General features: G+C 40.2%; 1 protein-coding gene across 1 annotated transcript in view; it reads left to right on the top strand.

The window, feature by feature from the left end:
• PSTPIP2 (proline-serine-threonine phosphatase interacting protein 2) overlaps window positions 1–14,975 on the top strand; it is a 93,965-nt gene that overhangs the window by 63,129 nt on the left and 15,861 nt on the right. Inside the window, exons 4-6 of the mRNA XM_036874979.1 lie at window positions 3,613–3,647; window positions 5,067–5,173; window positions 9,934–9,996. Of these exons, the coding sequence (XP_036730874.1) occupies window positions 3,613–3,647; window positions 5,067–5,173; window positions 9,934–9,996 (205 nt within the window). The remainder of the gene's footprint in view (window positions 1–3,612; window positions 3,648–5,066; window positions 5,174–9,933; window positions 9,997–14,975) is intronic.

Here is a 14,975-nt window from a genome sequence, read left to right as displayed (position 1 = left end):
TATTCTTCCATCATTCATTGAATACTCTGAGGATACAGAGATGGCCAGACATGGTGCCTACTTTAGGATCACACTCCCTCGTATACAGGGCTGGCTTCGTGGGCAGTCATATAGGATCTCACACATAGGTAGGCTTCATAACTGGTTTAATGCTCTTTGCTGTCACTATTTGAAATTCTTAGTGATTTATAAACAAGGGGTCCTACATTTTCATTTTGCAGTGGGCCTCACAAATTACGTAGCCAGTCCTACTCACATGGAAATTTCTAAATTCCTTCTCTAACATAGCATACTGAGGGAGACTTGGGGGAAATTGTTTAGGCAGACCTTTGAAGATCTCTGCAGATGTAATCACACCTCATGCTGACATGCACACTGCTTTGGCTGTGCTGTAGACAGCTGCAGAGACCCCCTGAGGTCTGTGTCCCCTCAGAGGTAGTACTGGGAGCAGACAAGACATTGCCCTTCCCCTTCTCTTCTCTTGATCCTAAGACACACACACACACACACACACTCACTCATCCCAGACTACAAAGTACTGGATTATTGTGGAGGAGGAAAACATTGGGAGATATTTAAAATATTAACAGTTACATAAACCTTAAAAACTTGTTACCCTCAGACATAGGACATTAGTACAGGGAGAATTTGTTTGTTGATTATATTCTATATATTTTTGATGTTTTAAATGAAAAAATTTAAAACACACTGAAAAGTAAAAAGACAAACGTAATGAATGGCTGTGAATCCATCACTCAGATTTAACAATTATTCATACTTGTCATATTTTCTTAATGTAGTTTTTTGGTGAATTTAAACCTGGAGTCAGCTATTTTTCCAAATATTTCTCCAAGTTCTCCTTTCATGATTAATCATATTTAGAGATGAAACTCTGAGTTCTAGTGTTGGTCATTGTCACAGAGATGTCACTGTTTCTAGGCTCTTTCAGGGGACAGATTTTAAAAGCCTGAGTTCATATTGATATTTCCAATTCTACTTAACTTTACAGTTCACTTAACTTCTTTCATTTCATATTTATTTCCTCTTGCACTGAAAAATCTTGGTTCCTGACAATATTAGCAGAATTATTTGCTTTATATGGCAATATATAGTAAAATGTTTCAAAATAATATTAATACTGCTACTAACAATAAAACTTCTGAATGAAACTTAACATTTCTTAGCAGTTCTTTTTGCAGTTCTTCTTGACCTTATGTCCCACTAAGAACACTGTGTTCTAAGGTCATGTAAAATACTATTTTCTCTGTGTGATTATGTAAACAAGTTTTATATATAGTTAAGTTTGTTTGTTTTAAATTTTAAGGATTATTTTCTTTTCCTGCTTGGTTTAGTTTTTTTTTTGAATATGTAAAACATTTCTATGTTCGAGGTCAGAACTGCATAGTATTAGGTAGGTTTCACTGTCATTCAAGGAGGGTTTAGATACTTTCAAGGAAGATTAGTGGGTCAGTTGATCCAAAAACTTGTTTATTCATGAAGAAGCATAAGCCATTTGGGAAGATATCCAAAAAAATTTTAGGTGATGTGATGGAAAATAGCCATATTCTCTCACATAGTACTTCTTGAAAAATATATTTGGCAGAATGAGTCTGATCCAAGGTGATATTTCTTGCACATTTCACTTAAACTTGGTAAATTCATTAAGAGACTATAGCGCCATTCTCTTCTGTGACGAAAGCCCGTCAGTTTTCCTTCTAAGAATTCCTCAGAGAGGAAGGTGCAACAGGATATGAGACCTGGGGACTGTGTTTCCAAGGTGGAAGTGAAAGGCCATTCAGGTACTTCTGTTTTTGTCACCGCCAGGATGATCTTTAGTAAGGTGCGCTAGATGAGAGTGCGCGACTTTGTTTATCCGGGGACTAAATAGGATTTTTTCACCTCATCGACCACTTTGAGAGACTTCAGCTTTCTGATAGGCCCCGTTAGGGTTTAAGGCCAAAGTGCTTATTAAAAGGTGGCAGAATATTTTCTTTTCCCACAGTTAAGGAGAACACCAGGGAGAAGAGGGCAAGAACGTTGCGAGAACACCATCCCCAAGGTTCAGATTCTATCCTCAGATTGTCGCCACGTTTTGGACATGGGAAACGGCGATAAAGTGATGGTGTGGGACAACAAAGCTGATGACAAACTAAAGGGAGTTTGGGGCTGCTATTTTAGTGGCGTTTTAGGCAGTCACTTAGGGTGGGAGAAAAATTTTAGACCCTGAACAGACTTTATCTCTAAGTCACTTTCCAACTCCACACCTCACTATGGGGAAGACTTCCAGTTGTGTCTGCAGCCATAGCCATCTTTCTGTCTCACTAATTCCAGTCATAAGTCTGCTCTCCAGTGGGGCTCATTCATCCTTCTGGGCCACTTGTGCATTTGTTTGGATATGGACACTTTTCTAGTGCATTGCATTCCCTGAAAAATTGTATCATAAGATGGATAAAGTGTATGGAGACTGTGCAGTTATGTTTTTCTGCTCAGTGTGTTTGTAATAACTGGGAATGTTTATGTGAGAAAAGGCAGGGAGAAATAAGAACGCTTTGTTTTGGGACAAATAAACAGAGTGAGAAAAATGAGGTGCAGCTAAAAGAAGGGGCCAGCTGGAAGATACAAGGGTTATTAGTTTGCAAAATAGTAGAACTTGCCATCTACATATATACATATAGAATATGATCCACGATCCCATGCTGTTGTGGCTAGGGGCTGGGGGACCATGACTTCTCTAAGTCCCATTCCTTCTTGAGTGGCTGGAGTGAGCCCAGTGAGATATGCTTCCATGAAGGCGGCAGTGAGCAAGAAAATCCCCAGGGCCACTTCACCTCAAAAGGAGGCTTATTAAGGAAGTGTAGGATGGGGGTGAACTAAAACCATGGGCAAGGGTGAGCTAGAAGGGAGGAGGAGCCATGGGTTATGAGGGAGAGGAGGGGGGAGACTGAGAGAAGGTATGAAAAATGAGTTATGGTCTTCTCCACAGAAACTGTGAGGTAAGAAATGTGTCTTGTTTTAAGCTGCTAAATTTGTGGTAGTTTGTTCATCAGCGATAGAACACTAAATCAATGTGTTTAATGTCTGTCTCCTCTGTTAAGACTCTTAAGTCTGGGAAAATATCTGTCTTGAACTGTTGAATCACCAACATCTGATGCAATGTCTGGCCCATAGTTTATGTGCAGTAAGTATGTGATGACTGAAGAATGGATGAAAAAGGAGGTGATCAGGAGCCACAGTTTGAATCCTTCCTTTATTGGCTTGTATTCATATTTCTAATTACCATACTTTAAAGAATGACTGGTATTCTTATGAGAAAGGGACCATAACTCCCCTATTATTGTTGGGGGAAATGAAGCATAAAGAATTTTGGCATCTGGCTCCACCCAGATGGGCAGTGAAGCATTTATGATGCTCGTGCCTGGGACTGAAAGGGTAAGAGAGGGGAAACTGGACTGAAGAAGTCTTGATCTTTTTTGTCTTCTCAAGCTCCCAGGCAAAGATCAGACCATAGGCTATCAGTTAAGATGTGGGCTGGGAGAAACATACAATGGCATTATAATAAGGTTATACAGCCAATTTCCAGAACTGAAATTATATATGTGCTTTTTTTTTAAGCACCCTGAAGCGGGCCCTTGACGTCTTCAAGCTACGTAAGTGATTCTTTAAAAATGTATTTGCTGTCCTTGGCAAGCTCTGTGTCTATCATCAAAGGTGGGTTTTAATTTGAACAGCAATCTCATACTGGGTGAAAAAAAAAAAATTAGAGCAACTCCTAAGGTGAGGAATAGCCCTTCAGAGTTGAAATGAGCTGGAGAACCGTCCACACTTGCACGTGATGATGTACATTTGACTTACTTAGGGCAGTGGTTTTCACACTGGAAACTCAGGGTGAGGCCCTGGCACTGATCTTCCAGGGGTCCTGTCCAGTTCTAGTATTCCCTGGGCCTGTTACTCAGAATTTAGGACTTTAAGTCCTTCTGTTCTTCATGCTTCCAAACTAAGGACTTTAATGTGGCACAGTATGTGCTTAACATGTTTCTGTAGCTAGTTGAGTGGTTCTAGACATCTTTCCATTTCAGTTCATGCAGATCTGTCTCACTCTTACATTTAAAATTTTTTTATTCTACAAAATGCCACATTTCCCCCAGAAAGGTGATACTGGTTTTTTCCCCACCAACAGTGCTGTTTTCCCCCATGCTTGCCAATACCAAGAATTTTTACACTTTAAAAATTTTGCCGAACTGAAAGGTAAAAAGTGATAGTTTTCAGGGTTTTAAAGCTTTGTGTTTTTTCAGTAGTTTTAAGGCTGAATACATTTTCAAATGTTTACTGGCTATCTGGCCTATCTTTTTTAAAATTTCATGTTCTTTAACCATTTTAAAAATACTAGAATATATATATTTATTTTGATTTGTGAAAGCTCTTTGTTACATAAATTGCAAATATTTTTTCCAGTTTGTCATGTACCTTCTAACCTTGTTCAAGGTTATTTGACACACACACAAGTTTAAAATTTTTTCTTAGGTCAGATCTGTCAGTCTTTCTAGCTTTAATGCCATCTTCAATTTGTTTTCTTAGAACAAGAAAGATAAGCATTTCGGTTTTTCTATTAAAAAAGTAAGCCATGCTTATTACAAAGAAAATAAAGGGAAAAACACCAATAATCTTTCTATCCAGAGATAAATTTCTTACGGGCTCATGAGATGTTAGAGATGGAAAGAACCTTAGAGTCATGTGATGAGAAATAGAATCGAATTTGAAATTGTAGTGGGTTTAGTAATGTGTACTAGCATGCGAGCTCCATGAGCTTCTCCCTGGCCCTGGGCATACACTAGGTTAGTAGCAGTTAGTGGTAGGCAGCTAAGCTAAAGGTTTGCCAGCTTGGTCTTGGTGGCCAGGGTAATGCTGGGCACACGGAGGGGCTCAATAAATGTTGGTGACCAAGTGAAGCAGGTTAACTTTACCACTTGCCCTAGCATTTTGTATGTATTTTAACTTTTTGTATAGTTTCTTTGGTTTGAATTCAGACATATGTAGATCTTGTTTATTTTTTTAAATTCTTTTTGCAGAAGTAGACAATGTGGCACAAAGTCACATTCAGCTTGCACAGACTCTAAGAGAAGAGGCCAGGAAGATGGAAGAATTCAGGGAAAAGCAAAAGTTACAGCGAAAAAAGGTTGGGTTTACGTATGTGTTAAGATGTTGCCATTCTTCCAGCAGAAAATTCCAGGCTTGTTTGTTCATTAAACTCCTTGACCCATTTCCTACCCTCAAGCACCCACACTCTTCTTTTAACCTATGAGATTATTTACTGGGAACCATACGGGCACTCAGTCTAGAGGGTGATGCCTCTGTGCCCATTTGCACGTTAGGGCAGTTCTTTTTTAATTGCTGTAAGAGTCGGGGATCCAGCCTGCTTTCCTCTTCTTTTTATATCTGCTGCCACTGTTAAAACTATGACTGGAAAGGGGAACCCCTCTGTCTTCATAAGGGTCTAGCATGTGCTACCAAGGTGGTAGGTTCTCAGACCACACTCCTCCTCCTGGACAAGGCAGTAAGGGGAGGATAAGAAGTGGAGGGGACCCATGTTCTCCCTGGAGACCATAATGTCGTCCAACCGCCCTATTTTACAAATAGGGAAGCTGAGGCCCTGGGAAATTCAAGTCTTTTTGGCCTCAAAGCAGATGTTTACAGGCTCTTTTTCATTGATAGGATTTATTCTGGCCAATTATATGGAAGGAGATGGGAGTGAACAAGAGTTAATAAAACTGGTAAATATTTGGGAAGTTATAGGCATCAAGAAAAGAAGTCCAGATTTATATTAGTGTTCCTTAGACTAGACCACTGTTCTGACTTCCTTCTGTTTTGTTCCTAAAAGACTTGTACATTCAGGTTGGCCTGGCAGCCAGATAGGGCCCTTCCAGAACTTTTACATTTAATTAATTAATTAATTAAATTTGTTGGCCACACCAGAAGCACAGAGTCTTAACCTCTGGACCGCCAGGGAAGTCCCCAGAACTTTTTTTAACATCTGGTCTCCAGGGTTGGAATGAACTTCACGTGGGGGATAAGCTCTTCCCTATTTGGCATCCGAATATTCCCACCCAGGTCTCTTCAGACAGCTCTGCATGGACTTTTTGGACATCTTTCTTCATCTTGGCCCTTTACTGTCTGGAAGCCTGCAGTGTGTATTCAGTAAACAGCTGGCTCTACCCCTACTTCAATCTCAGCAACTTTGCCTGTGGTTCTAAATCAGAGTCTAATTCCAGCTTCCTTGGTGGCCACTTGGCATTCAGAGTGGGTGGCAGTATCTTAAGAGCTTGACTGCCTTACATATATTGTCATTTTTACTGCTGTGCCTCTTATAGGAAGGAAGGGTAGAAACCAACAATTAAGGAACACTATGCCAGGTGTTTTCACACAAACTCAAGCTTCATGTATGAGGTTTGAGGGGGTGCATCTGACCTAAAGTACTTTTCAGAGCAGAAATATTATGTATATTACACCCATCTATTGGATGGTCAAACTCTTTTTGGCTGACATTGCCAGCCCTGCCTGCCTCTCCAAAGGATTTACAATTTTTCAGAAGCAAAATTCCTTAGACAACCAGAGTCTGTGCACACATGATTTCCCCTAAGAGGAGAAGAGGGTCATTTCCTCACATTCTCAAGTGCCCTCGGTTGCCTTAGTTATTTCAGGGAGAGTTTTGTTAATTTTGCAAGGCTTCTGAAACTTCCCCTCCTAGCAGGTTACAAAGACCAAGTTCTCGCAGCTAGAAGAACTGTTCTGAATTCTCTTAAGCAATAGAGGCGCCTGGGCTCATTCCACCACTGTCATCCAAATTCCCTATTTTGTGTGCTCTCAAGAGCAGGAAAACACCTTCTGAGCTTTCTTTGCAGAGTCCGAAGTTCATTAATAAATTTGTAATTACTTGTGTCACAATGAACTCTGGGTTGTTCCACTTCTGTATTGATACCTTTTTTTAAAAAAAAGCAAACTTTTGGAGAAAATGTGTTAGTGTTAACTTCTCGTTTTCACTGGCCAAACCCTGCATGCGCCGGTCTCTCACTTCTTGGAAATTAAGCCATTTCCAGGAAATCCATCAGTTAGTTTCTTTTAGCAAACTGGGATGGGGGAGGTGCAGATGGAATGGCTGGTAGAAGTTTTGGTGAACTCATTTACAGAACTACTGTTTTCTGAGGGTGGTAACCAATGCGGCCATGACTATCTCTCCCCCACAGCACAGAGCATGGCTAGAGAGACTGACGTGACAGTAATCATGACAAAGTGTGACGAGCCTTAAAAGGTAGGGAAGAGAAGGTGCCAGCTGAACATGCAGCGGGGACACGTAACCTAATTTATAGGTCCGGGGAGGCCTTCTGGAGGCAGCGACCTTGAAGCTAAAGCCAGCAGAGTGAAAGGCAGTGTGGGTGAGGGCAGAGTGAGAGGAGTCTCTCACCCCTGGAGGTTGGCAGGCAGGGAGGGATCTTCAGAGCCACTCTCAGGAGGCTTGACATTTTAGGTGCTGGAGTTCCGTCCCAGCCCAGAACGTCATGCCTGACAAAGGCAGCATGTGGTCAGTCATTCTCTCCTTTGGTGCCCATATTAAGATAGGGACGATCACAGCAGAATGTTCTGCCTATGTCGAGAGCAGTCTCCAAAGGGAACCTCTTTGGTCATGGCAGGTTGTCACTTCCAGTTTTCAGAGTACAGTCCGAATGTATGTAGACAGACAAACAGACCACTTAGCAGCTCTGTCAGTAATTTACTGCAGGGTCACTTGGGTCATTTATAAATAACTTCTTCCTTTTCCCCTCCCTCTTGCTTCTCCCCACTTGATAGCATAGAGGATTGTGTTTTTGCACTATTTTGTGTTATTGATAACAAAACATAATCAAATTTCTACTGGAGTTGGTCTAAGCAGAAAGAATGAGTCCTAGAAGAAAAACTTCCCCAAGGAGTCCTGAAAGAGGGGACTTCCCTGGCAGTCCAGTGGTTAAGACTCTGCACTTCCACTGCAGGGGACACGGGTTCGATCCCTGGTTGGGAAACTAAGATCCCACGTGCTGCATGGTGCGGTCAAAAAAAAAAAAAAAAGGAGTCCTGAAAGAGAACTCGTGACTTTCTGGGGTCACTATGAATAGGCCACCCTACAAGTGAGTATGGACATTAGGAGACTTAAATCAAGGTGGTATAGCAGACAGAGCTGGACTGGATGCCACTGAGTGGCCTTGAGCAATATCACCCCATGGGCCCTGGGGATCATACCTGTCAGATGAGAGCTGGACTGCTGCTCTCTAAGATCCTGCCGACATACAAGTGCCAGGAATCTTTGAAGGCAGAGAGAAGAATGGTATGAAGTAGAACTTTGTAGACACGCGAGAGGTGCTTGAAGCAGGTGTTACGTAGAACTTGGAGATAAGGAGGCCTGGCTTGGGCCATAAACTATAAATTAATAGCGGCTGCTGAACTGGAAGAATGGCAGTGTGTATATTCAGACTAGAAAGGACCACGGATGGACCGACATTGCTAATTGATCTGCTCTGTGGAGCCTGGGAAAATCAGGGTTTACTATTATGAATAAACCCTGCCCCTCCTGGCAGAGGCACATAGATGCTCACGTGAGCCACACAGCTCCCTGTCTTTGATGGCAGGGAGCTGCCCATGAGTCTTTCCCGGTCGGGTCACGTTGGAGCCCTGTCTGTTCTCCATGTCCTTGGAGCCTCCTTGGGACCATTAGCTACCTCCTGGTCCCTCAATTTCAGCTGGGCTGGAAGATGGCTGTTCTGTTCCCTGAGGGTCCCTTGGGGCTCCCCCAAGGGAGTTTCGTGCGGTCCACAAAGTTCATATTTGAAGTGAGACCATCCCAAACCTTCCATCCAGGTATCTTGAAAATCCATCCATGTTTGTGTGCTATGGTAACAGACAAAAACTTAGTTTTCCAGAAGAAAGAGAAATATTTTAGTATCATTTTTCAACATTATTTTGCATTATATAATTTTGTACAAGAGCAATGCCATAGCTCATTTTGAATTATTGGGTTTCTTGGCCTTTTATATACCCATTTGGTTTTAAAGAGCTATCATAAGGATAATGATAGTTTTGAATAATGATTAGGAACAAGGGCACAGGAGTCTGGCTGTGCCCAAATCCCAACTCTGCTACTTGTTGAGAGTATTACCTTGGGTGAGTTAATCCATCTCAGTTTACTGTCAAGAAAATGGGGATGAGTACTCACAGTTGTTGTGATGCATGAAAGCTGCTTAGCACGTAATAGTGCTTAATAAATGGGAGCTACTATTATGTCTGAGAGCTACATTGTTATTATTAGCTCCATTATTTTGACTAATAAAAGTATTAACATCACAGCCACAGCAAAGAAGTTGCTCCCAAGTGAACTTGAAGAGTAGCTTACCTTTCCTGGATTAGATGGGGTAAAGAGTAGGGGAACAGCTTCTTTTAGCTGTCCCACAAGCATTTCTTCCCTTCATACTGCTTGGGCTCCTTGCTGGTGAAGGATGTGCCATTGACAGATGCCACAGAAGTGAATGTTTCTGAGTCTTTAACTGTGCTGACATAGGCTTACAGAATAAAGACCCCTTTTAAAATATAAATGGTGCTTTAACAAAGTTTTAAAATCCCTTTTTGAAACCTAAGTTCCTTGATTCCAGATTTACTGATGAGAATACTCTAAGATGATCAGTGATTCTCAATAGTGGCTGGTGGCCACCCAGGTTCAAAGGTGGGCAAATTGTTCAGCTTTTCTGTGCTGCAGTCTCCTTATCTGTGAAATAGGAGTAATAATAAATAGCACATCTACCCTCTGGGTTGTGTGAGGACTAATTGAGATAAGCCACGTTGAACACTCGGCCCTCAAGATAAGCTGGTGTTAACAATTGGTTTTGATTATTAATAGTGCCTGTTCTCTCTCCACAGACGGAGCTTATAATGGATGCTGCCCATAAACAAAAGGGCTTACAATTCAAGAAAACCATGGATGTGAGTCTCACTGTGTTGCCTTTTTTTTTGTAATGGTGACATTTTCTGATATCCTGTGCTATGTATCAACATATTCCTGAAAATAACATTAGTGCAGTGTTTTAGAGAACACAGCTTTTGGTGGTTTGACTTTCTATTTGAGCCCTTGGAAAGGGTGAGGATGAAATCAGACAGAAGAAATACAATGATGTTATCTTTCTGGCAACCTGGGAAGGTATAGCAAGTCAACTTAAATATTTCAGACCAGGGCATGTATAGTTTATGATGTCTTTTATCTTGTTGGGTTTGAGCTTCTTCCCTGTTAAGACTGTTTTGAATCTTGATTTCTTACCTATTTTTATTGAGTTTTAAGATATCTGCCAATAGTAAAAGCCTCCTTTACTTTAAGTAAGTTATTTTAAAAATGCTTAACAAGATAGAACTAAGAGAAGTTGCTGGGGACCTCACACTAGCTTTTCATGAATCTCTTAACAATGAAACTTTGTTACTGGAACATCTGTGACGCCATCTTTGTACAGAAGTATCATCACGATATTCTGTGACTATGACATCACATCTGGTAACTTGGTCAAAAAAGAAAATGTCACCAATGTTGATGGCGTATGCAATCTGTTCTGCTTTTTTTTTTCTTTGACGCAGAGCACCTGAAAAGCGATTGATAAATAGGGAATGATGTCAGTGTAATGCAGAAATGGTGTTGGTTGATATATGATTACTCCCAGAACTTTTATGTTTTGAGCAATCTAGGGAAAACTCTCTCACAATTAAAGAGAAAGCCTTATTGAAATATAATTTTCCTATTTCCTCTACCTACATTTAGAGCCATAACAGTGTTAAAATTTTTGCTTCAACTGTCAAAAGTAATTTAGAAAACTCAGAAGAGAAAGGAAGACTATTGTATTTACTCATTTTTTGCTTGGTGTGTGTGTTTTTCTTCTGCTGTTCCAAGGTTTCTTCTTTTATAATTTTCTTTTGCTTGGAGAACTTCTTTAGCCATTCTTCAGGGTAGGTCTGCTAGTGATAACTACTCTTAGTTTTCCTTTAGTGATTTCCTCTTCATTCTTAAAGGATATCTTCACTGGGTATAGGATTGTGTGTTGACAGTTCTTTTCTTTCAGTACTTGAAAAATGTTGTGCCACTTCCTCGTGGCCTCCATAGTTTCTGATAAGAAAGCTGCTGTAATTCAAACTGATTTTCTCTTATGGATAAGGTGTCATTTCTGCTTTAAGATATGATATTTTCTTTTTTTAGTTCTCAGAAGTTCACCTCCGTGTCTTGTCATGGATTTCTTTGGCTTTATCTTGTTTGGGGTTTGATCAGCTTCTGGAATCTGTAGGTTTATATCTTTTGCCAAATTTGGAAAGTTTTCAGCTATTCTTTCTTTCTTTTTTTTAAACTTTTTATTTTATATTGAAGTATAGCCGATTAACAATGTTGGGATAGTTTCAGGTGCACAGCAAAGGGACTCAGCCATACATATACATGTATCCATTCTTCCCCAAGCTCCCCTCCCATCCAGGCTGCCACATAACATTGAGCAGAGTTCCCTGTGCTGTACAGTAGGTCCTTGTTGGTTATCCATTTTATTTTTTAAAAAAATATTTATTTATTTATTTATTTATTTATTTATTTACGCTGTGCCAGGTCTTAGTTGCAGCATGAGGAATCTTCATTGCAGCATGCAGGATCTTTAGTTGTGGCATGTGGACTCTTAGTTGCAGCACGCATGTGGGATCTAGTTCCCCAACCGGGGATTGAACCCAGGCCCCCTGCATTGGGAGCGAGGAGTCTTACCCCCTGCAGCACCAGGGAAGTCCCGGTTATCCATTTTAAATATAGCAGTGTGTTAGTGTCGATCCCAAACTCCCTAACTATCCTTCCCCCCTGGTAACGATAAGTTCATTCTCTAAGTCTGTGAGTCTGTTTCTGTTTTGTAAATAAGTTCATTTGTATCATTTCTTTTTAGATTCCACATGTAACGAATATCATCTGATATTTCTCTTTCTCTGTCTGGCTTACTTGACTCAGTATGACAATCTCTAGGTCCATCCATGTTGCTGCAAATTGCATTATTTCATTCTTTTCATCAGTCATTATTTCTTCAAGTACTTTTTCAGCCCACCTTTCTCTCCTAGGATTCCAAGGACATGAATGTTAGATCTTTTGTTATGGTTCCAAAGGTTCATGAGGTCCTGTTCATTTGTTTTTCAGCCTATTTGCTCTCTGTTTTTCAGATCAGGTAAATTCTATTGTACTATCTTCCAGTTCACCAATTCTTTCTTCTGTCTCTTCCATTCATACGTCCATCCTTTCATTTAGTATATTTTTCAGTTCTAAAATTTCCATTTGGTTCTTGTTTATATCTTCTGTTTCTTTACTGAGATTTTCTTTTTCTTTGCTAAGACTATCTATTTTCTCATGTTTCAAGTGTGTTTGCAAATGTTTATTGAATATTTTTATGATGGCTGCCTTAAAATCTTTGTCAGATAATTGTAACATCTCTGTCATCTTGGTGTTGACATCTATTGATGGTCTTTTTTCATGCAGTTTGAGATCCTCCTGGTTCTTGGTATAAGTGATATTCAATTGATTTTGGACATTTTAGGTATTCTGTTGCAAGACTCTGGATCTTATTTAAACCTTCTATTTTAGCTGGCTTCCTGTGACACCACTCAAGCAACTGAGGTGAAGTGCCACCACATTACTGCTATGAGGGGTTCCAGGCCAGGTTCCCCACCTTGGCCTCCACTGACACCATAGGGTCAGTGTGGCCTTGGTACTACTGGGGGTTGATTAAAGTTCTGAATCCCCATTAGACTTCCTCTGACACCACTGCAGCAGGGAGGGGGTGCACCTCATTACTGCCAGGTGGGGGTGGTGGAAGTCCAGGCTCCCCACAGAGTCTCCACTGGCTCGGTGTGTGGGGCTTGTGGGGCTTTGTTACCTCCTGGTGGGAATGAAGGTCCCAGTCCCCTATTGGTCCTTCTCTGATACCACCTCAGCAAGGGAGTTGGGAACCGCATTATAGCCTGGTGAGGGTGGAAGTCTAGACTCCCCACTTGGCCTTTGCTGGATGTGTGGTAGGTGGGAGGGGGGCATGGTTTCTTTATGTGGTGTTTGACTGCTGTAGAATGTGGAGGCTTCTGTCCTGCTGTGCTGCCCCTTTTCTGGTCTTTTGGCTAGAGAGGGGAGGTTTTCATTGAGACTTTCTTTTTTGTTTATGCCCATTGGCATTTCTTGGTTGTCTGCTGCTTTGGCATTCATTCTGTGATATAAGGCCCAAAGAAAACCCAGGGCACTCGCTTCTAGGTTTCTCTCTGAGATCAAGGACATAGCTAATCTGCCTTCTTCTCGCCACCTTTCAGAATCTTATGTTTGTTTTATGTAGAATGTCCAGGGGTTTTAGTTATACTTGTGTGGAGGAATAGGGAAGAGTACATCTGCTCCATCTTCTCTGGAGCCCGTATAACCTTTTAAAAAGATATTTTACGATATGCTTTTAGAGCCATAAATGTGATCACACCCCATCAATCTTACGCTAAGAATCTAAGACTCTATCTTTAGGAAATCATCCAAAATAAGAAAAACAAAATGCACTACCGTGTTCACTACCTATAATGAAAACTATAATGTAAGTGATTTAGTGACAAAAATGGAGAAAGATTAAATTGTGTAACCTTTAAAAATATGATTATGAGGACTATTTAGCAACAGAGAAAAAATGCTTAATATGTCATATTAAAAAAAATAATGCAAGAAAGAGAAAGATTGATAACTGACATTAACATTTAAGACTTTTTGGGACTTTCCTGGTGGTCCAGTGGCTAAGACTGAGCACTCCCAGTGCAAGGGGGCCCGGGTTTTTTCCTTGGTCAGGGAACTAGATCCCACATGCCACAACTAAGAGTTCTCAGGCCACAACTAAGAGTTCACAAGCTGCAACTAAAAAATCCTGTGTGCAGCAACTAAGACCCAGTGCAGTCAAAAAAAAAAAAGTATAAAAAAAATTTAAGACTTCTTTAGAGCAAAAGAAAAAAAATCATCTTATACATGATATCAAATGGGGAAAAATATTAGTAACTTATATAATTTACAACCAGTTAGTGTTCCTAGTATAGACTGAACTCTTAAAACTCAATTAAAATGAAGAATGCTCCAAAAAAAAATGTAGGTAAAAGACATGAAGTAGAAATGACATATCACCTTAGTAATGAAATAAATACAAATAAAACAAGGCATATGCCAACATTCTCAACTCTAGTATTAGAAAAGGTTAAAAACATTGTCTTATTTTGGTGTTGGTAAGAGCATGAGGCCATATACCCTCACGTACGTGTTTATAGGAATATGAATTAGTGAAAACAATTACACTTCTAGGAATCCGACCTGTAAATTCACACTACCCAAAATAAAAATCAGAGTATTTTTATGTTATACAAAATGGGAGATAAGGTAAATATCCACCAGTAGAGAGTTGGTTAAGAAAATTATGGCATATATATATATATATGTATGTGTGTATATTTACAACCATTAAAAGTGTTCAGCTACAGCACAGCAAAGGAAACCAGAAACAAAAAGAAAAGATAACCCATAGAATGGGAGAAAATACTTGCAAATGAAGTGACCGACAAGGGATTAATCTCCAAAATATTCAAACAGCTCATACAGCTCAATAACAAAAAAACAAACAACCCAGTCACAAAATGGGCAGAAGATCTAAATAGACATTTCTCCTAAGAAGACATACAGGTGGCCAAAAAGCACATGAAAAGATGCTCAACATCACTAATTATTAGAGACATGCAAATCAAAACTACAATGAGGTATCACTTCACACTAGTCAGAATGGCCATCATCAAAAAATCTACAAACAATAAATGCTGGAGAAGATGTGGAGAAAAAAAGGAATCCTCCTACACTGTTGGTGGGAATGTAAATTGTAATGTGGAGAACAGTATGGAGGTTCCTTAAAAAA

Source organism: Balaenoptera musculus, chromosome 14, assembly GCF_009873245.2.
Source record: "Balaenoptera musculus isolate JJ_BM4_2016_0621 chromosome 14, mBalMus1.pri.v3, whole genome shotgun sequence".
Taxonomy (NCBI): domain Eukaryota; kingdom Metazoa; phylum Chordata; class Mammalia; order Artiodactyla; family Balaenopteridae; genus Balaenoptera; species Balaenoptera musculus.
Note: the sequence above shows the minus strand (reverse complement) of the source record. Positions and strands in the feature narration are given on the sequence as shown.